Below are 27,438 nucleotides of genomic sequence, written 5' to 3'. Positions count from 1 at the left end.
GAGAGGAGGATGAGAGCAAACACTTATGTTGCAGGGGATATCAGGATTTTGGTGACAGGTTTTGTGCAACTGTGGCTGTAGATAGGGAAAACATCATCATTTGCCCAGTGCCACTAATAAGACCTATTGTCAGATTTCACAGCTTCTGGAGCAGACAAATAGAGGGAAGCCTTGCTTGCAGAAGAGAGCTCACACACACACACACACACACACAAACACAGAGATGCAGTGCATTAAACTCTGCAGGTGATCAAGGGAAAAAAGGGAAACTAATTCAAACCCCTCACTCTGAAACTCAGTTTGCCTCTGCAGTGTTTGCAGTTTGTGCACCTTTGACAAACACTGCACTCATTTACAACTTCTGCTGAATTCTGCCACTTCTGTTCTTACTAAAGTGATGCATCTCTAGCCTTTTATTTCTCACCTTAGCTCTCACATTTTTTTGTGTTTATCCTGTTTGATGTAACGCCTCTTTTTTCCTGAGAAGGACTGTGCATATTTAGACTCATTTACCTTTATCACTTTGTGCTTTGACTCCTGAGTTGTTCCTAGACCACAAGCAAACCTGAAGCTGTAATGGAAACTTCTTAATCATAGCTGTAAAATTTTTAGTTCATGCACCTGTAGATGTTGGTTTTATTTTCCAAATGCTGAGATTTGGGGTTTCCTCATGAGTAGTCTTTTATAACAAATGACTGCAGCTCAGATTATGAGTTTTTAATTGAATTAATGTTTTTTCTGGCAGTACCTATTGAAAATCATGGCTGGTATCCTGACTTCTTTAAATTAGTGGAACAATGACTCTGCCTAGATAGAAATTCTGTACTGTTAAGTTTGCCAAGTATTTGAAAGACAACTGTAAGACTTCTCTGTTTCACAGTTTTAAAAAGCAACTTATCTTTGTTGGTCTCTAATATAATTACTATCAGTAGTACTATTAAGGATGTTTAAATGCTATCAGATTTCAGCATAAAGTGATGTGACAGTTCATTTTCTGTAAACTTATTTGTTTTTAAATGCTTGAGTTTTGCATATTTTAATTTGTTTACAAGGTGCCCCAGGTAACTATTTTGTCACAGCGTGTGGTTTTGCTGATGAATTATAAGATTAGCACAAATTCCAGATACATTTTTCTTAATGAGAGTATCTTTCTAGTTTGACCAAGACCTGTTTTTAATTAGTTAAGGCAATGCAAAATAAATAAATTCAACATACTCATACATCACATTCATTGCTAGTATTAATAGGGTAAATAAGGAGCTGTGTTGTCGTGCGAGACCAGCTCCGGGCGGACGCCTGCGGGCAGCACAGCGAGGAGGGGAGAGGAGAGGCGGCGGCCGCTTTCCCCTCGGTTCTGGGAGGCTCAGTTTTAGCGCAGGAACAGATGAAATGGCAACATGGGGCTCGGGTGCAAACACGTGTTTATTGTGTGAGCGTGTCCCCAAGACCCCGGGGCACCGAGCGGGGGTCGGTTATACCCCGTGCCAGGGGCGGGGGGGAACCTGAGCCGCGGCCAATGGGACGGGGGAGCAGGGGACAGGGGCAGGGAAACCCCGGAGACCGCAACGGGAAAGCCACGGGGCGGGGGGGGGGGGGCAGGGACAGCCTGCGTGGTGACCGGGAAGGTAGGGGGGTGGGGGACAGGGACCAGACTGCATGAGGTGAGGGGGAATGATAAGGGAACGCAGGGTCGGGACAAGGGACCGCGGGGGGAGTGGGAGTGAGACGGGAACGCAGGACAAAGGGGGAACGCAAGGGAAGGGGGGAAGGGGAATGGAGGGGGGGGAAGAAGAGAAAATTACAAATCCCGCAGCTCACTCTTTTGAAATTACATAAAGGGAAGGGAGTTCTGAGGTAAAAACAAATTAGCAGCGTTACAAATTTGAGAGACATCAGAAAGTGATACACCAATCATAGTTACAATGAATGGGGCAAAAATCTTTTCCACATTACAATTTAAGATAAATGGTACATAAACACATTCTGTATCAAGGATGAAAGCAGGATTCATGACGCGATGCTTGTGGTTTCCAAATTCTAGCAGAGCAGAAGCAGGCAGCGAACAGCGATGTGGTTTCTCCAATTTGATTGCGAAGTTGGCATAGCATAGTGGGCAGTAATTAGAGAGGATGATCTTTCCTTCTATAAGATATAACTCAATCCAAGAAGTTATTTCCAAATTATCACAAGCAATGGGAAAAACTTGTATTGAAATAATAAGGGAACTTTGGGCAAGGTACATCTAGGAGATGGGATAAAGGGGTGAACCTGGGGGCCACTGTTTCAGGGGAAAGAAAACAGTGGAGCCCTGGTCCGGGTTTCCAGCTCCACTCTCTTTGAAGGGGGCCCCCCCCCCACAGCAAAGGGGAAAGCTCTCTTACAAAGGGAGGTCCTCTAACGGAGGGACCCCTCCGGCAATCCCTCCCATCAGAGGGGGAGCCAGAAGAAGGACTGAAGGATTGATCCAACCTCACCTCCCCCCAGTAGGGGCTGGCTCGCTGCAGGATGGTGCAGGGCCATTGGGGGATGGGTGGGGCTGGCGGGAAAACGTGGGCGGAAGAGAAGGGTCAAGGCGGGAAAATGGGGTCCCTGTAGCGTGGAACACCATCTTGGGAGGGGGTGCCGGGTGCACTGCATCTCACCCGGGGAGGCACGGCCAATGCCACCCCTAAGGGAGGATAACAGTGTCTGACAGGGCACTTGGGGCGGCTCAGCGCTGCCATACCCAAGGGAGAAGGTTTGGGGAAGTCTGTGGGGAAAAGGGAAGGGGGAGCTTCACAGAAGCCGAGGGGAAAATCTACAGGAGAGGGGCCCGACGTGGCTGGAAGCCGATGAAATGCGTGGATGTGAAGGGCCTCTCTTAAGATGTTAACAATTCTCCCATAGCTGACGTGTCGTCGCTTACAATTCTGTCCCATTGGTGTCCTTTAGACTCCCCCTGCCCCCATAACCCAGAACAGGGAGGAGAGGGTAGAAAAGGCAGCTTTCCGAGAAAGAGAAGGAGCTTTCCAGTATGAGTTACCCCAAAAAGACCGAGCGAGGTTGCGTTCTCCTTGGAAAAGAAAAAGCCTCCCGTCTGCCAGGGACATGCAAGCCTACAGCCCCCGTCTGGACGTGGACGGTGGTTAAAACGCAGAAAAGAAAAAAAGGTAGCCCAGCCGCCCGCCAGGGTCCCCACCCTGCTCTGACCCAACTTAACCTCCAGGCTCGGGCGGGGAAATCTCTATCTCTCTCCTCGGTTGTGGAAAATCGCGTTGAACTGAGAACGTATTCTTTTGCAGTTTGGCTCTCCCAGAAGCCTAGGTGTTTCCGTTAACCAGAGTTCATCCCTGAAACTTTGGGTTCGGCCACTGTCAACCTCTGGTCCCCATTCGAATGCCATCCCCTGACGGGCCACTTTTCAAGCTCAGTCCATCGAGCCACTGCCAAACTGTCCTCTTTGTCCTTGGGTAAGTCTACCCGGCTCCCGGCCCCTGCAGTCCGGCTGCCCCCGCAGAGCAGCTGCTCCTGGGTGGGCTAGAGAGCACGCCGGCGAGGACGGAAGAGGGTCCCGGAGCTTCGAGTTTTTTTTCCGCCCGGCGAATCCACTCCTCTTAGCGTCTGCAGAGCTCTTGCGGCAGCAGAGTTCCTTTCTCTCTCCCCCCTTTCACAAATTGATGGAAATAGCCATCTTCTGCTACCATTTGTTGCCATGCAAGACCGGCTCCGGGCGGACGCCTGTGGGTACGGCAGGAGGAGGGGAGAGGTGGCAGCCGCTTTTCCCCTTCGGCTCTGCGAGGCTCAGTTCTAGCGCAGGAACAGACGAAATGGTGACACAGGGCTCGGGTGCAAACACATGTTTATTGTGTGAGCGTGTCCCCAAGACCCCGGGGCACCGAGCGGGGGTCGGTTATACCCCGTGCCGGGGGCGGGGGGGAACCTGAGCCACGGCCAATGGGACGGGGGAGCAGGGGACAGGGGCAGAGAAACCCCGGAGACCGCGACGGGAAAGCCGCTGGGGGGGGTGGGGGGGCAGGGACAGCCCGCGTAGTGAGGGGAAAGGCGGGGGGCGGGGGACAGGGACTGGACCGCATGGTGACAGGGAGAGATAAGGGAACGCAGGATTGGGACAAGGGACCACGGTGGGAGGGGGAGTGAGAAGGGAACGCAGGACAAAGGGGGAATGCGAGGGAAGGGGGAATGGGGGGGGGGGGAAGAGAAAATTACAAATCCCGCAGAGCTGACTAGAAAATAAGAGAATTCATGCTTTAAAAAAACCAAAAAACACTTCTTTCTTTTTTTTTTTTATGTCTACAGTTTAAATTAAGGTTCCATCCTTCCCTGAAAGCTGACCATTAAATGCAAGCTTTCTGTGTGCTAAGTATGTCAAACAACTGGAACACAGGAATAATCTGCCTATAAATAATAGTTACCCTACCCTTCCCAAGACCTTTAATTTGTGATCTTTAAAGATGTGTGACTGATACCAAGGATGGGGCTAGTTTAGTGACAGCTCTGAAACATTTATTTTCCCCAAGCAGAAGGTGAACATTTCAATAACTGCTTATAAATGAGTGTTCATATAATTGGGACAGTCTGGCAACAAACAGGTAGGGTATACAGGCATGTTTGGTGCTGAAGATGAAGAAAAGGAGATGAAAGAAAGGCCAAGCCCTCCTGGTGAAAGAAACTTAAAGACCCTGTAGCCTCAGTGAACCTATTCCACAACACACTGAGCATAGTCCTAGTTTGAGCAGTGCCTTTTCCTGTTGGGAAGAATAGATAAATATGATTAAGAACCACAATAGTACAGCCAGGATGAATATAATGCCCCCTACTGGCTGGACAATAACCCTCACCTACAGAGGGATCCAAAGGTCAAATGGACTGTTCCATCTCACCCCCCAGAATGTATGGTTCACCCCACACCTGTAACCCTCCCCTGAACCATCAGGTGCCTGTGACCCCATTGGCCCAGGTCCTGTTCCAGCCCACCTTGAAGCCCCCTTGATAAAGGCTCTCCAGGGACCAGACGCCCTCTTGGATCTTCCCCTCTCCTCCTGGAACTTCCTCCAGGAGTCCCTGCTCCCCCCTTTGTCTCTCCCCTCCCCCATCACGTCAGGCCCAGCCACGTGCTGTGTCTAGCAGCTCGAGGCAGGGCCTCCCTGCATCCCAAATAAACCTCATCCCCCAAGAGCAACCAACAGAGATCTCGCCTATATTCACCCCAAATCCATCCGTGGAACCCATCAAAAGTCTTTACATTTTCCTTTGGGTTATTTTAACTCTCTGCTGTGAAGAATTTCTTCTGACATTTCTATCCTCTTTGAAAAGCATTTCTTAGCTGAATTTCGTTTTTACAAGTATCTGAGTTTTTTGTGAATTACATCACTGCTTACAGCTTTGCTGGGCTTCAGAGGTTCTTTCGCAACCAAGGCAAGCACTCCTCAGCGTTGTACAAGCTGTAGAGCACAAACATGCATTGAACACTGCAACTCAACTGACAACTGTAGATTGATCCTGTGGGGTTTTGTTCAAGAAAAAGGAGAAAAGTACCAGAGATTCCTCTAATTGAAAAACAAGGGTCTTCCACTTGGACAGTGTTGTGACCCATCCACTGGGCAAAATCATCCCTTTGTTTTATAGATTTCATCCTCTGCTTTTCTTAACATACTCTTCCAAATTTTCTATTTTGATTACCAGTAGCTTCTTTTGTTGCTAGCTGCTATCTTTTTTCAAAAAGGGCAATTTGTTGTAAAATGTGGGCTTGTGTTGCGCCTTCACAAACTGTGGGTTGATTCTGAAAAGATCAGATCCTATTACTGTGCAGCTACTGTCAGATTTACCAACTTGACCTTATCTCTCTGAATAGGATGGGCTTTGTCATTGCTAAGGAAAAAAATCTGCATTTGATTTTGAATGGAAAATCCATAGTGATTATTTCCTAAAATATATGCTCTGGTATAATGATTGCAATTGGTTTGTATCTACACTGTAGCTACTGTAGAGCTTCACCAAAGATATATTTTTGACACTTTTAATTGACTGTTCCTTACACAGCTAAAAATATGTATTTGACTGAAAGTATTTATGACATAAATACCTCAAAATTAAAAATAAAACAACATATTTATGGAAAGGTGTGTATGAAGCTTGAATTTCAAGGTATGCAAATATTGCGCTATCTAACTTACTGTTTCCAATGTAATAAAACTATAAATAATAACGCCTCATCTAACTATACTATGCTGCGAATGCTACTGGGTAAATGTAATTGAAATGTCAGACTTTATATGAGTTTGTGATGTAATATGTAACAGAACACATTAAATGAACAATCAATACAATAAAAATAGTTAATCAGAAAGTAATCTCAATCAACCAAAAGGATACATAAATCTTCTTTTGCTTGTGTGACACCATACACCCAAAAATAAAAAGGAAAAGAAAGACTGGAAATGTGTTTTAGAGGTAATCTCCTCACCTTGAGTGCCTCCTGGTCATGTTATTTTGTGATGTACATGCCTGAAAGACAAGTTCTGTGGTAAATGTCATCAATGACTTTGACAAACAGAAAAATCTGTAGTTAAAACTCACAGAAATAACCCGAAGAATATTGCTCTTGCATGTCACATCAGTTTGGAATAACAATTTACATGGAAAGTTAATGTGCTATTCTATCTAATTTCAGAATTTCTACATAGACACCACCAAGAAATTGTGCTCAGATCAAGATACTGCTGTTTTGGAATTGCAAGTTAATTGGCAAAATGATTTGGTGCATTGTGAGAATAAGGACATGACTGGGAAAGCTACGCTAGTGGAAACCGCTGTGACTAAAGGTCAGTTAAGCTTTATGGTTTGAGCTATTAATATAACAAAGCTTAACCCCAGCCCTAATGAAAATTTGTCATACAGGAGTATCTTGTGTGATTTCACTTGGAATCTGTGGCTTAGTCAAAGCGGGATGAAAAGGAAACTTTTCTGTTCTATCTCCGTAAATGCCATAAGGCAAATTCATCCAAGCTCTCAGCAGCAGCATGGCATTAAACTCTGTTTGACACTGCAGCATGAATATTCAGTGGTTTTAGCAACAGACGATTGGAAAACATGTGCTGTCCTTTTGCTTTAGAGTGATGCTTACACATAATCTGTTATTAAAAAAATAACTATCCCAAAATGTTTTAAGATGAGAAAGCCATTTACATTAATGATATGGAGATGCCTTTAACTCATATTTTTCTATTTTGAAGAACAAAATAATACTGAGCAAATTACTTGACCAATAATTATTTTTAAATTTTTTCTCTGTTTGTTTCTATTTCCCATAATTTTGATAGAATGGCTAGTTTTTCTACTTATCTTTCAAGTTTTTCCTTTTTTAGAAATGAACCATACTAAAGCTGAAAAGTTAGATCATAAGAGGGCAAATCCAAATTTATTTTATATATTTCAACTTTGAAGTTAATATAAAAAAAATTATTTCATTAATCTCTTAGTCACAGGTTATATTTGAAATATGAAAAAATCACATTAATTACAACACTGGAACATTTTGAAGATTAAAGCACAAATATTCATCCTCTCAGCATTTTTTAACTGATAGTTGATATCAATAGAAGAACTTCTTATAAAGTTTCTTTTTCTTGTCATTCAGTGTATAAGACTCTTAAAAAGAATTGTCTATGAAACGATGTGTACTGAAACTTCTAAAAGATACATAAACCACTTTTCTGGAGAAGAATTACAGTGTAATTTTGAATATTCACTAATCCTTATTGCTGTGGAAATTGATTATTTGGGGACTGATTATTGGAAGTGATATGATTTAACCCCTGCCAGCAGCCAAGCCTCACACAGCTGCTTGCTCCCTCCCCCACCAGCAGGATGGGGGGGAGAATTGGTAGGGAAAAAGCCAGAAAAGTTGTGGGTTGAGATAAAGACAGGGAAAGCAAAAACCACTCACACAAAGGAAAACAAGAAATTAATTCAGGGCTTCCCGTGGGCAGGCAGGTGTTCAGCCATCTCCAGAACAGCAGGGCCTCATCTCGTGTAACAGTGGTTTGGAAAGAAAAACTCGATCACTCCAAATGTCTCCTCCTTCTATCCCTTTGGTCATTTTGGGTCACCTGTCCGGACTGTGTCTCCTCCCAAACTCCAGTGCACCCCCAACTTCCCTTGCCAGCCATGGCAATATGAGAAGCAGAAAAGCCCTTGGCTCTGTGCAAGCCCAGCTCATAAAAAAAAAAAAAAAAAAAAAAAAAAAAAAGCCCTTGCACATTAAAAAAATCTTCATATTATCAACCCTGTGTTCAGCACAAATCCAAAACTGCCCTGTACTACTCACTGTGAATACAATTAATTCTGCCCCTGCCAAAACCAGCATGATATTTTGGTATCTGGCAGCTTTGAAATAAAATTCCAGATTTGTTATTTTGTGGCTTTGAAAAATCTCTTTTCAAGCTCTGTTTTGTCACTGTTTAATGACTTGATTAGAATTTATAGGGGTAAATGGTGAAGCTTACACGTCAGAAGGTACAAAGGACAGTATTCTCAGTTTAAATCCCACAAAATAAAAAGAATACCAACATAGCTTAATGTGGTACTCATTTTTTGTTAAGGGCATTTCCTGTAAATCACTGAGACTTGACTTTGAAAACCATTGTCCATGCTACAGGGATTAATTGGATCACTTGCCTGGGTTACCCTGTGGGGTGAGGCAGACATGGGAAACAAGGGGAACACACCTGAAGAAAATGTGACCTCTTAGATAATGTCTCTTTGAGGAAGAAAGCGGCCATAACATTTATGCTGAGGACTATCTTATTCACAAGCACAAAAATCAGTGCTTGAGTAGGTGCTTAACTCTATTGGCCTAGACTCCTCACAGACAGGAAACATCACATAGGCTAAAGTCCCAAAATAACTTTATGGTGAAAGGTCTTCAAATACTTTCTGAACACAGCTTCTCAGTTTGTGCAAAAAGTGAAGTCAGAGAGTCACTTCCTGTGTCTGTTACAGGAACTGTACAGCAGTTTCTAAACTGAGTTCCATTGGCTGAGAAAAGCAGTATGGAGTCATTGTTACTAAAGCTTCAGCTCAATAACAAGACTGGGAGGTCACTTGGTCTTTCCATTTTTCTACTGTGAAGGTATTTGTTACTGTTTGTGTTTCTTTTGTAACTGGGCACCACTGAGAAGTGTCTATCTCTATCTTCTTCCTACCTTCCCATCAGGTACTGATGCCCAGTGATAATATATTCCCAGAGCTTTCTCTTCACCAGGCTGAACAGTCCCAACCCTCTCAACCTCCCCTTCTATTTCTGATGCTTCAGGCACTTGATCGCCTTCGTGAGCCTCTGCTGGATTTGCTCCAGAACATCCATGTCCCTGTTGTACTAGGAGCCCAGATCTGGACCCAACACTCTAGGAGGGCTCTCACCAGTGTTGATCAGGGAAACAAGGATCTCTGCTGGTACCACTGCCTAATGCAGCCCAAGAGGTGTTGGACAACTGTGTCACAAGGACACATTGCTGGAGCATGGTCAGCTTGTCTTCCAGGACCCCAGTGTTTTCCTTGGCAAAGATGCTTTCCAGTCATTCCACCCCAAGCCTTGCATTTTCCTTCATTGAACTTCATGGAAGTCCTCTCTGCCCAGTTCTCCAGCCTGTTCAGGTGCCTTTGGATGGCAGCACAACCATCTCAGCTGCTCCTCCCATCGCAAACTTACTAAGGAAATCTTGTTCCCATTGACTGCTCTATTAATGAATCATTGTGTCTGTAGCAGGCACCCAACACCATCACTCATATTGGTTTCTCCATTAAATCCTGACCCAGAAACTCTCAAGAGGCTCTTCACCTGTTCCTAGGCAGAGACCTGCCTCTGTTACCCATGGTACCAGCAAGATTTCTTCCTTCTCCTTCATGCTGCTAGTTAGCTCATGCTGTCCATGGTTCTGGACACCAGAAAACAGACTTGGACTTTTTGCAACAGTTCCAGGTTTGGACCTTCTATTAATCATGTTTCAGCACCATGGTGAAATGCTGAAATATCTCTGACTGTCCCATCTGCCCTGCTTGAAGTCTGCCCACCTTCTCTCCTTTTATTCACCCAGAGATAGTAGCATTAGTCTTTTGTCCACCTCATTAAACCTTATATATATGTCATTGATAAACCTTTTTCAGAATCTCAAAAAACACTTGATTTTTATTATGATTTTTTCAGTTTCTAGCACAAGTCTGCTTTTCTTAGACAATTCTTTGTTTGCTTTTAATGCTGAAACAATCTAATTGAGAATAATGTTTTTTCTAGGCCTTTTTCGGGTTTGAAAATACCTTTTCTTGATTGTTCATGATCTATTTGCTTTGGCCTTTATTCCATCAAGATCCTAATATTTGCTGTGTCATCCCTTCTGAGAAAGCAGAGTTTACTTTTCTTCTGGTTGAGACCCATATATCAGTAGCCATGGTAGACTGATGACTTAACTCCTCCTGCTTCTAGTAGACATATTTTTTTTAAACTTTAGCTATCAGCCAGGCTTATTTTTTCCCATGTATTTCCGTGAGTTTATGACTGGAGACCTGTGCTTTGCAGGTAGCTTTGGGTGTATGACCAAGAGTATTAGAGAAAAAAATTGGTATTAGGGCTGCTGAAGGCTTGCATGAATCTGGTACTGCAAACATTTACAGCACTAACTCTTCCCATGTGTCTGAGTTCTTAGCCATGTATCTGATTCAAAAGCTCATCAGTCACAGGTCTCCCGCCTCATTTATCATGAAAATGGCAGTTAGTTCATTTGAAGTTAATCCTATTCACTCTTTTGTGAATAGCCTGCTTAGGCTATTCACGGAACACCAGGTAAAGGATAGCTTTTGTTACTGAGGATTCCAAAAAAACTCCTAGTACCTCTCTTAGTATGCACACAGAAAATCATTATGTAGCATTAAAATGATACTTCTTTTGCAAGACTAGGAAATTGCTTATTATTTAATCACCTTGGAGTATATTCCTTTACCAACTCTGTCCAAATTGGAGTATAATGTGAGTTTGAGCTAGGCAGATGTAACCCAGTCCAAAGAACAGTGATGGATTGTACACTGACATACCCAAATCAAAGCTAAAGTTTTTTTTGAAAGTTGTATGTTAGTATAGTCCAAATTTATTTGGCTTGATTGAAAGATAATTGCAGAATTATACAGGAGAATGGATTAGATTATGGAACAATTCTTCCTGGCCAGCCAAGGAATCCCCATGGGTCCACTGCTGCGTGCAGCAAGCTTGCCTGTTCCAGAGGGTGTACTCTGCTCTGCTAATTCAAAAGATAATGGATTAGAAAATATGTCAAGACTAATAACACAGACACACTCCTGTAGGTTTTGAGTGGGAGGAAATGCACCATTCACTGACTAATCTTTAAACTTCTACTGATGAATGTTAAGCTACCCTTCAAAGCAACAACCTGTTTCAAATTCCTAATAAGGATGTCGAATCTGTACTTCCAAAAATCCCCCTAGTTACCGAAACAATTTCTATTTCTTACCAAAGGCCTGATAGTTCTGCAAAGAAAAACAGCATGGTTTTTTTCCTCCATTTTAAAGCCTCTGTTGTCTTTCTTTACAGAGTTCATGTTAATAAAGATAGGATTTATTATCCTTGTTTCTAAGAAATGGAACCTTCTTTCTCTGTTGCAATTAAACCTGAATAGGCCACTAAAGATATTATCTTATTTTCTTATATTTGAATGAGTTTGAATTAATTTAAAATGGTAGCAATATCTGCAGGATAATAACTCTCATCAGAAATCTGCTATATCAGTATTTCTTTATCCTTGAAATTTATTCTAAGTGAAGTTTCTATAACATTATATAATCTTGTTCATGGCATAGGTTTCTGAATAGTTACAGTCTGCAACAAAACAGTGTTTATGCTGATTTAGTCCATTGATGTCAGGATATTTTAGAGAAGGTATTTCTATATTCTGCTTTTGAATGCTTGATTTAGGAGGCTAGTGGGCTGGAGAAAGAAAAAGAGGGTTGGGCCTTCCATTTGTGCTTTAGGATGCACATATGTCTACTAAAATTTCAAAGATGGTTTAAGAAACTTCTGCCTCTGCAGGTTGCTGTCCCATTAGTGAAGACAATACACTTGACTACGGCACTGTGCTCTGAAAGAAATATTAAAATGAATTAAATATAACAACCCCAAAAACTTAAAGCAAAATGTAGAATTCTGAATTATTTTGGGAAAAAAAAAAAAAAAAAAGAAAAGCTGCTCTTTTTTTTGTGACATCACAGGGATTTTGTATTAGTGTTCTGAGCTCATATGGGAATAAGCATGGGAATAAGCAATATGAATTAGGAATCCTTTCTTGTATGTGTGTGCGACAACTCCCTTCAGCTTCCCCGCTCAGCTCAGTCTTCGATTAGGGAAAAACTGATATTAGATTCTTTGACACTCATGGTCTTGTAATTTTCTTTTTAAAAAAAAAGAAAATTAAAAAAATCTTGTGTTTTCATCTGTAAACACAGAATTTATCCTTGGCTGACACATCTTCTGAGGTAAGTTTTAAAAAAGGCAAGAAAATGACAAAAAATATGGGGATCATACCATTTTATAGGATGTGAGTACACTTTAGTAGATAATATTGAAATGTTTTCAATCAGCTTTGCTCTCAACCAAACTCTAACTTGTTTTACAGCAGGGAGAAGAGAGCACAGGCTGTGAATCCTTCTGATTTCACTGGTTTATCTGATATGACTTATTTTAATTATGGTAATATTCAGAGATTTCAGGCAGGAGCTTGGGTGGTAGCAAGGAGGAGGTATTGACAGCATTATATGTATTTAAACAAAAGGGTTCCTCATGTCAGTGCCCTTTCCCACTCTGGCACTGCTGCCTGGCTCTGCTCCCCCAGTCCTGTGCAGAGCAGCACTTGAATGTCTCTGATGGTGCCCTGAGCCCTGCTCTGTATCCTCTTGCAGAAACTTATGATGAGGCAAGAAATATGAGATTGTTTAAAACTTTTGGCAACCATTTCTCGTCTGCAAGAGCTGTTGTTACTCTGGGGATTTATTTTATATGAGGCAGTAGTGAAACTGTGGAAACTAGGTCTCAAAATATTCAATAAAACCAGAAAAACAGACCAGGAAAAAGACTGACAAAAAAAAAAAAAAAAAGTAAAAAATGTCAACAGTTGTCTATTTCAGGAAATGTAAGATTCTTTTAAAGAAATTCAGACTAATCTTTTCCAAACATTATTTTAAGAGATTCCAGAGGAAGATAAATATTATTCATACATTAAATGCAACCCTACGGGATATGTGAAATATTTTGATTGTGGCACATAACAGTTTTTAAAGATATGCTACATCATCACATGAAGTAATGGTTGATGGATATCAGCTCAAGGAACAGTTCATTAGTTTTATGGGCTCTGATTCTTCTATCACTGATCGGCTTTCAGCAGCACTCCTTAAGGAATTAGTTTTGTTTAACACTGAGGAGCATCAGAACCAGGCTCACAGCAAATAAAATGCTGCTGCTCATAAAAATGCTTGGTTTATGCATATACCTTTGGTTCTGTGCACTTTCACTTAAGTGATGTGCAGAAATAAAGATGCGGTTCTACCATGTTGAGTTCATAGCATCATTATGCAGAATATTTCACAACTACTTTTTTCAAGTTAGGCATAAGTAGACAATAACTGCTGTGTGATTGAGTGATGATTCATGCATAGTTAAAACTGATCTGAAATATTTACCATAGCTATAAAACTATGTTATGGTCACACAGCTAGAGGCATTTAGGTGTGCAGAGTTGTACATGCATATGAGTTGGGGACTCTAGCTCTTGTTTCTTTCAAGCAAGGGTCTTGGTGTGTTGGGTCACTTCTGTTGCCTACCTTTTGAAGAAGGGCAAAATGAAGACTTATGACAACCATTTCTGACCTTGGAATTTGTGAAAAACAGCAAGCATATTCCGAGAAAAAGCCAATATATCCTACTCACTCAAAGATACAAGTGAAATTAATGGAAATTTTTAGTCTGCAGGACACTAGCCTTCCACTATAAAGGCAAATATAATTACACAAATTGTTCCAGGAAGAGCAGAATTAATGAAATTTTATTTAATAAGTATTCAGGACTGTTGTCCCCTACTGCTCCTCTCTGTCTTTCCTGATAATAACTAAAAGTCTCCTAGCAGTGTTCCTATCAAAAGAAAAAGAGCAGGTCTGGAGCTATGTGTGTGTTGAGTGGCCAACCAATATGCACACACTGATTTATCCTGCTGTCTGCTGCCAAATGGAGTGGATAACAGCTGTGTTCTGCATGCTTCTCTTTCAATAGAGGAACTAATTCAACTCAAGCTTTAGTAACCACTGTGAGACTTCTGTCCTCTTTTCAAATCTGACTGAAATTGGCAGAAATAAACTTGTAAAAGTACTGAAGAGATTGATGGATGGATGGATAGCAGGATGACATAAGCCTTGTTTTCTTGGCAGGCTGAGATGGCCTATCTAATTCAGTAATTCAGTGTTGAGGCTAATAGATTTTTTTTTAAAACTGAAGAAAATTGCATTGATTTCAGTGTTCAGAATCCCCCTTGGACTGTTCAGCTTGTCTCATTCACTGCTTAATGCTTCATTGAAGTGTAAATATATACATTTCAGAAGGAACTGTGAACAGGTTTGGGACTGGGGACAGCTGTGATTTAGTCTGGCCTGATGACATCAACGTTCTTTCTCCTTGAGCTGTCTTGCTTAGAAGTGCATTAATTTGTTTACATGTGTTTGGGAAAGAAGAAAGCCTGGCTATGCCATCCGTGAGCAATCTGTACCTTACATCCGTATTAGCAAGTCTAAGTGCACAAACAATATTTCCCTTGCTGAATCACAGGGATTAGCTTATTCTTTCAGTGCCTGTTTTATTCATTAGTTTGCTTTTACTGATATCAAGCGCAGCCAAATTGCAAATTAACTACAAACCAGGAAATGTTTAACAAGATACTGGCCACATGTGAGATATTCCATGCATTTCTAATTATAAGTTTGGGGTTTTGTTTTGGGATTCTTTTTCCTTTTGATGCCTAGATCTGGAAACACTTTGGTAATTCAGCAGTGGGGGACTCGTGGCTATATAGGTCTGTGATAAACTCTGTGCTGGTGTAGCCAGACAGATACTTGCTTAACCTTGTATTTATTTCCAGCCATAGAAAACCTATAAAGGAAAGAATCACACCTTCAGAAAGGATCACACCTTCAGTTCTCAGGGAGAGACACCTCAGTCCTGAAGAGTCTCAGAGGAACACAAGTTGGATTTGGAGACTGCTAAGAAATCATAGTTATCCTCTTGTTGAAGGTGGTTGAAAGTGTAAGACTGGGAAGAGTCTTATTTGAGAAGTTTGGTTTCATTAAGAAGAACCTGTTTGACAAACATGGCTTGCTGGGAGGTCAGATAGTACACTATGATAGGCTGTATCAGGCTGTACCCTAGAAAATTAATCAACCAGCTGTACCCACAACAGTGTTGCACACTGGTTTGCAATTTCAAGTGAAAATTTTGGCTTTAAAAATACAGTATCCTCTCAGCTCCGAGACCCATGAGACTTTCTGATAAACTCTAAGGATGATTTGCCTTGGCAGGAAATCTGTGATGATATCACCACTATCATCTCAGCTCTAGCTGCTCCTATTGCCACCTGGCTCTTGCCCACCACAGGCTGGGCTCAGGGATGGGGTGGCTCCGAGGGGTGAAATGGGGCACTCATGGACCGATCCTTACGGAGTTTAGTTCCATGAGTTCAGTGGTCCCACATGTCTGCCAGAGCTTCCTCTAGCCTTGAGGAAGTGGTGAATCACCCGAGCAGAGGATGAGACCCTGGGGCCTCCTGGCAGCAGCCAGAGTCACTGTGACCTGCAAAGTGAAGCTGTTACAGTACCCAGATGCAGAGTAGAGGCCACCACAGTGCTGGAGCCACTAAGAGGCCTCCAGTGAGGATATCTGCTCTTGTGGGAAAACATTGCTTCTTTCTGAAAAGTTTGTCCACACGGCTGCCTCAGGCCAGTCTAGGTGGATGTAAAGAAATGTACCTCAAAACCTTTCATTTTAACCTCATGCCATTCTTAACCCCATGTCTCTATTATATCACCTAAATCACCTGCATCACCTGCTTCTAAATAAGAAGCAGTTGTGGGGTTCTGGCTCTAGGAAATCCCAAGGTAACACCGTGGTTCCCCAGCTGCAGAGCTCCTCTTGTCAGGCAATGAGACACAAAAGCAGAGGAGCACATCTGTGGTAAGGATGGTACTCATGGCAGATGGACTGCTCTTCTCTATATATGGTCAGATAATTTTTTCTTCTGCTTTTATGCTGTTAGTGATTACACCAGCTAAACTTTTCAATAAACTTGAAAGTTATTAATGCATAGATAGCAGGCAGTGGTCGACTTAGAGGTATAAGTCTATGCAAAAACTGAAATAGGAATTCTTGAGTGAAGAAATTCTTATAAAGTGCTCAGCTAATTTTCCCTCTTGTTTCATCACAGATACTGTTCAGGAAACTAAGCAAGTAATTTAGGATCTCTGAAAAATATGAAAGTGAAGAGAACATTATTTTCTTTGCTTTTATGGCTGTCTTTGTGAATTGTAAAATTTTTCTTTTCCAGGCCAAGGGCAGAGCCTCCCATTTCCTTAGAGTTATTTTTTGCTGATTTTTCAGACCTAGCAAGAAACTGTGAGGCAGAAGAGGAAGAGGAAGAAGAGCATGACTACAGCTATATTGATGAAAACATAATTGAAAACATAAGAAAAGTATTTCATGGCACCAGAAATGAGCATACACTCTCCAAAGGAAGAAGGTAAGCTGGGATCACTTGTGGATACAAACAAGTGCAAGCAGAGTGATTTTTCAGACTGGCTAGTAACCTTCACTTCCCCAAATAAGAGAGGTTTTCCCCTGGGAACTTCCACTGTTGCTGCAAATGTCCTGTGAGTAAGGCAGAAAAGGCTCCTCTGAGCTGCCACCTGTGACCTCTTAGCCATGTCAACTTTATTAAAGAAGTACCTATCATTGTTCTGGGAATAGAAGACCTTTTTTCTGGTTTGTGCCAATTTGCTCTGAAATTATAGTGCTCTGAATGCAGCTCTTTCTCTGTTTCTGAAAAGTGGACGCCTTGTTGTGCATGACTGTTTTGATGCTTTAATAGCTTTCAGGCATTATCTGTGCTTTCATGAAATCTGCAATGTTCTGCTCTGGCAGTCTGTAGTGACATTAAGTGCCAGTGAAGAGGGCCTTTATTTCTAAAAATCTCTAGGTGTCATTTCCAGCTAAACACAGATGAGAATTTTTCTAGATATGAGTGAAACTGTGGTGGCAGTTCTTTTCACTCATAGCTGAACTTTCTATGAATTTCACTTGGCTTGGCTGAATTGTTTCTTTGTGACGAGAAATCCTTGAAAACACAGGAAAAAATTGAAATACCGTGTTTTGGAGATTTAATATGAAGTATTTAACTTCAAAATGTACTTTGTATTTATTTTTAAATCATGTGCAACATTCATACTATGTTTAAGTTAAGCAACATAGTGAATATGAAGTAGGCTGGGGTTTTTTCTGCAATACTCAAAACACTCAGAAAAATGACATCCAGGGCAGTGTGTGGCTATGTCTCCCTCTGCTAACAGACACAGAGACTCCAAAGTTACAGAAAAGACTAAGAACGAAATGAAGTAGGATGTTTCAAATAACACATTTCTTCCTCAGTCCACATGCTATTGAGGTTCTATCATGTAAAGAAGCTGAGAAAGAGAATTAATCTCTCTTCTGACTAAAATATCCCTTCTGACCATAGGCATTAAGGGGAAAAGCATACTTTCAAGAAGCAACACCAGCCTTGAGGATCAGCATCTGTTCATAGCACTTACTGTTGTGGCATCAGTTCTTCAAAGTCTTTATCCACCTGCCCTTTAAATTCCCTGTGAATGGAAGCAAAGTTTGACTTTATTAGCTGTCTTCTTTAGGATTACTAGCAAAACATGAAAGAAAAGGACCTTTGTTGCCTTGAGGGAGACCACTCTCTTTGGATAATCTTTGGTTTATAAAGCAATCCCAAAAATTTTTGTCCTTAATGACTGACTCTCTGAAATCCACTCTCTGAAATCATTAGCTAGCCAAGGAGCATGTGGCTCCTTCAGCCTCCTGGTCTGCCCCAGCCATCAGAAATCTGTGCTATGGCTCTTTTCTAGTACATAAAGTTTCTATCAAGATTCCACACATGCACTTGTGAGCATTTTGGGAAATAAGGATTTGACGTGGGCATATGCAATTAATCCTTAATACAGGCAAAAGTCCAAAAAAAATATGTAGATAAAATAGCCAAATTGGCTGATTTAAACTTATATAGAGGACAATAATGCACCAAAATATGTTGTCTCTTTCTATAAAATGTGTCAAATACCTAATATCTGACCATGATAGTTCTTGAAGAATTCATCAGTTAACCATTTCCCACCTATAGTGCCTCCTTTCCTCAGGACATTTATGACATTTATTACTATCTACTTTTAATTATTTGGTATATATGATTTATCAAAATCAAGTCTATTGGTCTAAATGAATTTTAAATAGAATTGTTAGGAGGAAGGATAGTTTTGATGAAATACGGAAGTAAACCTCAGCAGTTAAAAAAAAAATCAGTATATATTATTTGCAGTCTTTCAGCAGCATCTCTCCCAAAATCTTTCCATGATCAGGGCTAGCATGCCAGGGTGATATTAGTAGAAAGTTAGTCCCTAAGTCTCCCTCTGTCCTAAGCAGGAGAGAGAAATAAAGAACAGAGAGTTGCCTCAGGACATTGCTATGTTAATTTTGATAGAATAAATGTGCCCAGAGGGTCAATGATGTTAACATGACCTCATCACTCCAGAACAACAAGCAATTAAGCAAGAGACTTCACTACAGATGCCTGAGCTTGCTATAGCAACGACGATTATTAACATATTTTAACCTTTCATTAAATATTCAAGAGAAAATAAGAAAAAAAAATCCCACACCACCCTGGAAGCATTTAAAATGTGTGGCTTTCTTTTCAGCATGACAAATGTCTCTCCTTTTACAACTCAGCCATGAGTTGTTTCTTCTTTTTTAAGGAGGAAAGCTCTCGACAGTCTTTTGGACATTATTACAAATATCAACAGTGGCTTTTTTTTGGTGTAAGAAAATGGGAAGATAGAAGGTCCATTGCAACCACTGAATTGGAATAACTCTGATGCTGCTGTAATGTCTCCTCCTATGGACCTGACACCAAAAATGAGATAGAGGCATGCAGGAACAGGAACAGTAACAACCACAAAAAAATCAGCAACAAAACCAGTGAAAGGCAGAGTCTGTCTCCAGTGTTGATAGCTGCATGGCTGGAAAAGGACAGAAACAATGTGGTCCAGACACCTGGAGAGCTGAAAATGAGTACTGCTGTCAGGCTGTTTCAGGAGGTTGCTTTCTGAACTTGAACTGCCCACAAGTGCCAGAAAAGGAATTGTCTCAGCTGACTAAGCTTCTGTGCTTATTAAATAGGACACAAAAAAAGGAAAAGTAGAAAAGAGTGAGAAATGCAGTAAGGAATGAAAAAGCTACACAGCTGTGTTTTCCTGTTCCCATGAACTCAACAGCTGAGGTGGTTTTGTTTAGACAAAATAGGTTTTTTTATTTTCAATTTGTACCAATTTTTTAAAACAAATTGTATGAAACAGATTAAGGTGCATTTTTTTCTTTTTTTTTTTTTACCTTGGTTATGCTGAGATTCATATTTGAAACCGAAAGACAGTGCTACAAATGAAAATTGCCCTTTCTGACCCAAGTACATCTTGATTAATCCTTTTTTACTGTTTTTCTAGGACATTTCTCTGGAGCTGTCATGTCACTGACCCTCTGAGCAAGCTGTTTCTGTCATAAAAAAGCCACTACATGAAGGGTTGAGGCAGAATTTGTAGCCTTGGGTATATTGGAGTGAGGAACCCAAATCCATGGCTGTAGTTGTGTTCTCTCGGCAGTTTTGAAAGTCCCCTTCTTAAGTAACTTTCAATACAGATTTATGGGCATCACCTAGCTTGCTAATTTTCATGGCTAGATAATTTTTCAGCTGCCTGCTGTTTTCACTTTTCTCTAATATGAGAAGTGAAGCTTTTTTCCAGGTTGCAATCAATGGTGATTACAGAGAGAAGAAAGAGTCAGGAGAGGTCAAATAAGGAGTGTGTTGCTCTAAGAGCTTCAAATCTTAGTTTTGACTCAGGCAGGACTTCAAAGGACCTGTCCCAAAGCAGCTGAAGGTTCAGAGACCCTTAGGGCAGGGAAGACTACCATGATTATCTAGGTGTTCTACATGTTCTTCCTTCTCAAACAAGTCCTACCATTCCCCCACAGGGTATGTTGAAACACGTTTTTATAGTTGGCAGAGCTGGGAATACAGCCCACTGGTGAAATCTGGCACACTGGCATATTGCCATTAAATATTAATTAAATTATTAATTAACTTCCCTCCAGGCCTGTAGCTCTGTTGCATCAGTCACAGGGCACATCCTTTGGAAAGCCTCTCCCCAAGTCTCTTCTACTATGTCTGCCAGACCAGAATATGACACAGGTGACACCATGGTTGTAATCACACTGGAGATACACTAGGAAAACTTTTTGATGGAGTCACAGTTTATACTGACTAAATGAGCTCTTTTGCTTGGTGAAGGTTAAATATTTCCCTAAACTGCACATGCTATACCAGTAAAAGAAAAATGTACTGGTTAGAGTTTCACATACCTAAGCAAAGTTGCTGGCATAGCTGTATTGGAGTCGTATATTAGCTTTATTTTTGTTGTAGTCTTTGGATTGCTGTGTAATTGCACTGACAAACCATTTCATGGCACAGACAAGCCCTAACTCGCAGCCATTAATTTGTCTCAAGAGCTCATTCACCTGTACTCCCTGTGCAATTTTTAAATCCAAATATAAAATTTCCTGTTTCACCCTGTCATTATGTTTTGTTTGTTTTCAGAGACATCTGAAGGAAAATAATTCTGAAATTAACTGGAAACAAGTAGGAAACTGTGTCCTTCACACATCAAGATTGACCACAACTGTAAGAAAAAGCTGCTCGTGAAAGTGTCCTTCTTGACTCATGGAGAGCATACAAGGCTGTAATTTAGCTATAATAATCCCCTGTGAAACTAAACTGCTTACTTGTCCTAAATAAGAAGTCAAACCAGCTAATGTCTCATGACCCTTTGAAGGGACAAAGCTCTTCTGTACATATTTATTAGTGAATTCAGAGAATGATGCCAAGTCCAATCCTTCATTCTTACTGCGCCTGAAATTCCAGTTATTTCCTGAACTTCTGTAGGGCATATGCAAAAGGAAATCCCTTACTGAAACAGCTGCATGGTTGCTTCCTTTGGGTTTTGGTTTTTTGTTGTTTTTCTTTTTGAGAAGGAAAGTGTAATGAAGGATTATCTAAGGTGGACATTCATTTCTTTAGCCAGTTTTATGTGCTTCAGGTTAAGGCTCAAACTGGAAATGACCAGATTCGGTCACTTTTTCACATGATGAAAAAAGCACAAGTCGTACCATTGCACAACATGTAATTTGTCCTGGAAGGCAAAGTCACTCCTCTCACAAGGCCTGGGAGTGCCTAAATTGTGTAGCATTGCCATCTTTATAACCCTTTCTACTGCTAATATCCAGAATCACACTAAAGTAATTATATTCAGCAATTTGCTGAAACTGCAGTCACGAAGAATTCGTGTCCATACCATCCCTATCCACCCAGGATAGTTGCATAACCCTCTGGCAATAATTTGACTTCCAGGGAAAAATATCAACCATCCCTATCCACCTAGGATAAGTTGCATAACCCTCTGGCAGTAATTTGACTTCTAGGGAAAAATATTAAGAACTGATATCTAAACACACAGTTGATGTGCCAGGGATTCCCAGAGTCAACAGCAGCTTGATCAGAGTGGGATATCCAGAAATCAGCAGGGTGGAGAAAGGGAATGTGTTTAGAAAGCCTGGACATACCCTATTTCTGCTTCTACTGGGTAGTTAAAAAGCAGAAACTCCAAAAATGCCTTAGTATACCTTAAAGCAAAAGTCTTTTCAAGTAGACAGTAAAGTGTCTTCAGACTTTTCTATTAACATTCTACTGAATGATTAATTTTCACTAATGCAAATTAATTTAGGATTTCTTAATATTGTCTCACATTAATTTATTCAAGATAAATGTTCATCCTCGTTAAAATCAGTTACAATTTAAGTATTAATAATATTGCTTAGAGTACTTTGATTTCATGCATATGTAGCATACAATGTTTTGCATATCTGGTTAATATGGCTTGCAGGTGTGTACAAAAGTGGCTGTCATATCACTTGTGGGTATTTTAAATACATATCAAGCATTTAAAAAAAATCTGTATGTCTCTTTTGGCAGCTCAAAACAGTCCCATTTGTTTCAGCAGACTGGTATTTGAATAAAAGGGGTTTTTTATAGTCTACTGATTTTTTTCTTTTTTTTTTTTTTTTTTAACCTTACTACTGAATGTGATGTCATCTGCTGGATTTCTGAAAGTTATGATATGTTACTACCATGATTTCCTTCAGTAAAGTACCAGGTATCGATAGAAGAAAGGAGGAGAGGAAAGCCAACAACCTTCTGGGCTGTGGTGCCAGGATGTGCCAGCAGGTAGAGGGAGGTCATTCTTCTCTCTGTTCAGCACTGGTGAGGCTACATCTGGACTGCTGTGTCAGTTCTGGGCTCCCTGGTGCAAGAAAGATGCAGACATATTGCAGTGAGTCCTACAAAAGCCCATGAGGATGGGCTTGAGGACGTGGAGATTCTGGCATACAAGGAGAGACTGAGATAGCCTAGAAAAAACAAGGTGTCCTCTAGTTGCTGTAAGTGTTAGGATGGGTGCGAACAAAGTGGGTGCAGTAACTTTCCCAACAAACATAAGATTCTTTCAGATATTCTAAATTGGCATTTGGGATCTAGTGAAAAAACCCAAAGGCTTATCAGCCCTTTCTGGAAATTCTTATCTTTAAAATGCTTCCAAAGAAGCAATTTCTCTTCTTTGTATAGATCTTCTCATATAAGGAGCCTGGTTCTGTCACCCTTGTCATGTGATGCAATTCTGTCTTGTGTATTCAGCCTCACTGAATTGAATGAGTTTCAGTCTTCTGAGTAAAAGGTGGCAGTTTAATGAACTCTGTAAATATATAAGTAGCAGAGATGTTTCCCGCATCTTTTCCTCAGGCACATGAGCCAACATCATGTCCTATGACAGAAATGGGAACTATCCTGGCTGTTCAGTTTACATGACACAGTGGGAAAATGCCATTTGCATTCAGTTCTGGATGGAAGAGAGAACATGGTGCTCTCTTGTTCTGTGAAGAAAGGATATCCAATCTTGCTGGGGAAAGCAGAGGGGAAGAAGGAAGCATGAAGTAAGATCCTAATAAAAGGTTTGTGTTCAATATTAAAGACCTAATAAGTATTGTGGCTCCCTTATGGCATACAGATGACCACAGTGATTTCATACTGTTTGCTAATATGTGTTTGACAAAGCTATAATGTCATGGCAATCCTTGAGGGACGCAGTTATCACTCCTGGACATTAATGCTCAAGAAGACTGCATTCAGGAAGGGAAAGCCATATTTAGCTGAACACAGACCACAATTGCTATGCCTGAAGAGAATACAAGTGTATTTAAATAATAAGATATTTGCTTTGCAAAAGATTGGCATAAGCTTTTGCACAGACTTGTTAGCTTAAAGGCTTTATCTCTTTTAATGCTAAGAAGTGTTTCCAGTGAGTTCTCACTGAGGACCTGATCAGAAGCAGCTGTTTCCACAGCACTCCATGTGTGCATAAGCCCTTAGTGAGACAGAATTTTCTGTTTGGATGATCAACATGCACATTTTTGTATATATCCAGTCTTTGTGCCCGGGAAGATAAGAAGAATCTTCTCCCTGCATTATTCTTTAAACTCCAAAACTCTTTTGTTTACATGACACGTCACAGGAACACTTATCTACCACAATGCTCCCAATATGAAACCACTATTTATTCACTTAACGCATATGATATCTTTCGTACCCCTTCTAAGACTGTCCAGGTCTTTTCCTTACATTTTTAGACTTTGATGCACCTTTACCATGTAAATTTTCAACTTCCTGAAACCATGTTAAAATTCTCTCTAAAGAGAATGTTCTCTTGCTTCTACTTCATGTATTAGTGGCAGGTTTTGCTGTTTGTTTATTTTTTAATTTTCCTCCCTTGTTTTCTTAATGTATACATGTGCTGGGAGTATTCTTGTGCTTCACAATAATAAATCTCTTTGATAAACTTACTCTGTATCTCTTCATGGGTTTTTTGTATTTTCTAAGATAACCTTTCACAACTCTTTTCTCTGGGACTGATAAACCATGTGGGCTTGATCTAAGTGCAGACTGCCAGCTGCTGGCAGGCTAAGTATAAGGAGGGATAACCCTGCCTTTGCCTTGCTTTTGCTGCTCTTGCCCCAGTCCACTGCTTCCATCTCTGTCCAGAGCAGGGGTACCAGGATGGATAGCTCAGTCTGACCATTTTAATTTTCTCATGTAACTTTAAATGCCTCATATTTGTTAACATTTGGGTGTATGTGAAAACAGTTGTAAGATGTGTCAAGGGGATGATTCCACCAGGATCTAAGAAATGCATGTACATCCATGTACCTTATCCTCGTGTCTCTGTGACATTGTCCCTGAGGCTATAGACGTAGCAATGTTGGCAAACAGAGGCTCAGGCCAGCCTCAGAAAGCAGTACCTCTTCCCAGGGCAGTCTCAGATGTTATGATCTTCCTTTCTTGCAAATATACCACCCTTCTGTAATTCCTCTGGTCTTCAGGGTGCAGAGGAAGGATCTGAGCAGGGCTCAGGGTTGCCGCACATTAGGGCACTGCAGCTACTTTGTCAGCAAAAAGACTATTTTCCTTTTTCCCTCTTATTTCTGTTGCCTGCTCTCTTAGGTTCAGTGATCACATCTGTTAGTATTTTGGGACCTAATGTCACACAAAAGGAGAGATAGAAAGAGCCGTTTTTTCTGAAATGACTTTACTAGTCCAGAAGCTTAGTTTATACTGCCACTATCTGTCCACCATACCTGCTGCAGTCCTTTGCTGCAAACACACACACAAACAGCTCATGCAAATTTTCCCACAGCTACAAACAGGTTTCAGAAGGAAGTGAGGGATATTAAGGATTTTATTTTATTGTTCTTTCTGTCCTGGAGAGTTTGATTAGGCATTCATCAGTTAAAAACAATTTTTAAATTATCGTGTTTTTTCTAGACGCATTTTAAGTAGGTATAAAGGTCTTCTAACAAATCTTTACATTAATCTGCCTCCATTCCTCATCCTCTAAACCCCATTTTGAGCCACTGTAAATGCTTCCCAACTGAGCAGCCCTTTCCAGCTGGTACAGTTAGGCAGGTCTGCAGCCCCAGGCTCCTAGGGATCCTTGACAGCCCCTGCCTGCGGCAGTTTGTGCCATGCACATTGTTCTCCAAATACCTCATGGCCATTGTGTCTCATTGTAAAAAATAGAATTAAATCCAAAATGAGCTTAGACTCAAATCTACAAGCATATTCATATTTTTAAATGATATCAAAACCAGAGAGGCAATGTGCTCCTCCTGAGGTTACTGAGGTTAGGGTGATGGAAATGTTATAATAGGCCTCCATCATCTTGAATCTTACTGTCTCTGGTAGAAGGAACTGAAGGTCCACAGCCTCCAACACCCTGCTGAGAGGGGTAGATAAAATGCCTTGGTCAGAGAAAGTAACTGAACAATTTGGGTTTGAGAAATGCAGAGGGTTTTTTAATGTTGTGCACAACAGTTAAAATACTTTTATTAGGTTAGTTTTGTGTCTGTCTGTCAAAGTCCAAATCTACATCTTCTGCTTCTTTGTAAAAACTCCTACCTGCCATATTAGAGGCTGCCTTGGGCAAGAATGCTCTTCCCTCCACACTTGCCAGGTGTGATTTTTCCCACCAGAAAAAAAAGTATTTTATTATTCATTAGAGAGCGTAGGCTGGAAAGGAACGCCCAATTCTCCACAGATTAGGATCATAGGGAAGGGAAAACCTAGAAGTCCAATTCCTACTTGAAAGAAAAAAATAGTTTTTTGGCATCTTTACTAATGACTACCTTGGGTGTTTGCCCTGTAAGTTCCATGTCTTGATGCCTAAGAAAGATAAAGAAGCGCCTGCTGACGTCTGTCTGCTGTTCTGTGAAGATGCACGTACCTTTCCTAGAGATGGACAAGGTTGCCATTGTGGAAGAATATGTGGAGAGGTCAGCCCCTACATATTTCTGTGATGTAAATTTAGGACAGTATTTGGTAAGGCACAGCAGCTGTATGCCCAGTTGCAGTTATGTGGACAAGAACCTCACCTCTGACCATTCCTCAGAAATATGATCACTCCTGTAGCAAAGACATGGAAAACTGAACAGTGCTCAGAAATAAGAAGCTGACCTGCCTGAAATGAGCTGTGGAGAAGGGACTGCACAGTATTCAGCACTATTGCCCAAGTTTTGAGGACAGACAGGCTATTTTCTGGTGTGTTTTTATTTTCTCAAGTTCTTCCTCTACCACATTTAATTTCTAAACTTCCCTTCTTCACCCCCAGATACTGTTTGTTCCAATCTCCTTAGGCTTGCTATTTGCAAGTGTGTACAGAAGTTTAATCCCCTTTCTTTCTGAAGCCATTTGTGGATTTGCTTTTTTTAAACACCACCTCTGTCAAATAGGAAGTAGCCCTGCTTAATGCCAGGCATTCCTCAGTAGAGAGACCACTTGTGTAAAAGGCACGAGAGCAGAGCAGCAAAACCCAGGCTAATGCTGAGCTGGAAAAACCCTTATGCTTTGTGAGTCCTTCTCACTGGGAATCCTGCTTAGATTTTTTAGCTCTTATTATCAAGCAGTCTCCTTCAATGCCTTTCCCTCTGTTTAGTTTCTGATACTCAGAAGCTTTCCTGCAAGTATGCATCTATTCTATTTAAAGATAACTGGCTCTTCTCTACTTGTAGGAAACCCCCATCCCATATTTTACCTAAACTTTTATACATTCCTCAGCTTCCAAAGAACAATCACTGGCCAATTTTCTAACCTGACTGGTTGTATTGTTGGATTAGTTGCATCATACATGCAAGTGTATGATATGCATAAATACTTGATGCTGTATTAAGAAAGATGACTCTTTTTCAAAATTCTGAACTATTTCCTAATGTTCCATAAATTCAGGAAAGGAGTAATTCGCTTTTTAAAAATGTGTTTTAAAAATACTCCCTCAAGTGCAGCAGTGTGCGATTTAAAAGTTTGTATTAATGGTTCTTTTTGTTTTCTCAAAGTGTATCTTAAGTTAAATCTAAGTTAACCA

The 27,438-nt window shown here is 40.9% G+C and overlaps 1 protein-coding gene and 1 long non-coding RNA gene across 3 annotated transcripts in view; one reads left to right on the top strand and one right to left on the bottom strand.

Moving 5' to 3' along the window:
* The window catches only part of THEMIS (thymocyte selection associated), an 82,630-nt gene extending 58,263 nt beyond the window's left edge, over positions 1 to 24,367 (top strand). Inside the window, exons 5-7 of one of the 2 annotated variants that reach the window (XM_030267857.4) lie at positions 6,671 to 6,821; positions 16,697 to 16,835; positions 21,018 to 24,367. In XM_030267857.4, coding sequence (XP_030123717.4) covers positions 6,671 to 6,821; positions 16,697 to 16,835; positions 21,018 to 21,027 — 300 coding nt within the window. In that variant the 3' untranslated portion in view covers positions 21,028 to 24,367. Of the gene's footprint in view, positions 1 to 6,670; positions 6,822 to 16,696; positions 16,840 to 21,017 lie in introns of those variants that run through there. The other variant, XM_030267859.4, reaches the window with a different exon arrangement.
* On the bottom strand, positions 1,405 to 17,953 carry LOC140683702 (uncharacterized). Its single transcript, XR_012055036.1, has 3 exons — positions 17,902 to 17,953; positions 6,464 to 6,504; positions 1,405 to 5,441 (listed from the first exon to the last, which is right to left on the bottom strand). It is a non-coding gene; the product is annotated as an uncharacterized lncRNA (long non-coding RNA).
* Positions 24,368 to 27,438: the final 3,071 nt, after the last annotated feature.

The sequence above is a fragment of the Taeniopygia guttata genome, chromosome 3 (genome assembly GCF_048771995.1).
Source record: "Taeniopygia guttata chromosome 3, bTaeGut7.mat, whole genome shotgun sequence".
In the NCBI taxonomy this organism is placed as follows: Eukaryota; Metazoa; Chordata; class Aves; order Passeriformes; family Estrildidae; genus Taeniopygia; species Taeniopygia guttata.
The sequence above is the reverse complement of the archived record's forward strand: the minus strand, read 5'-3'. Positions and strand labels throughout refer to the sequence as shown.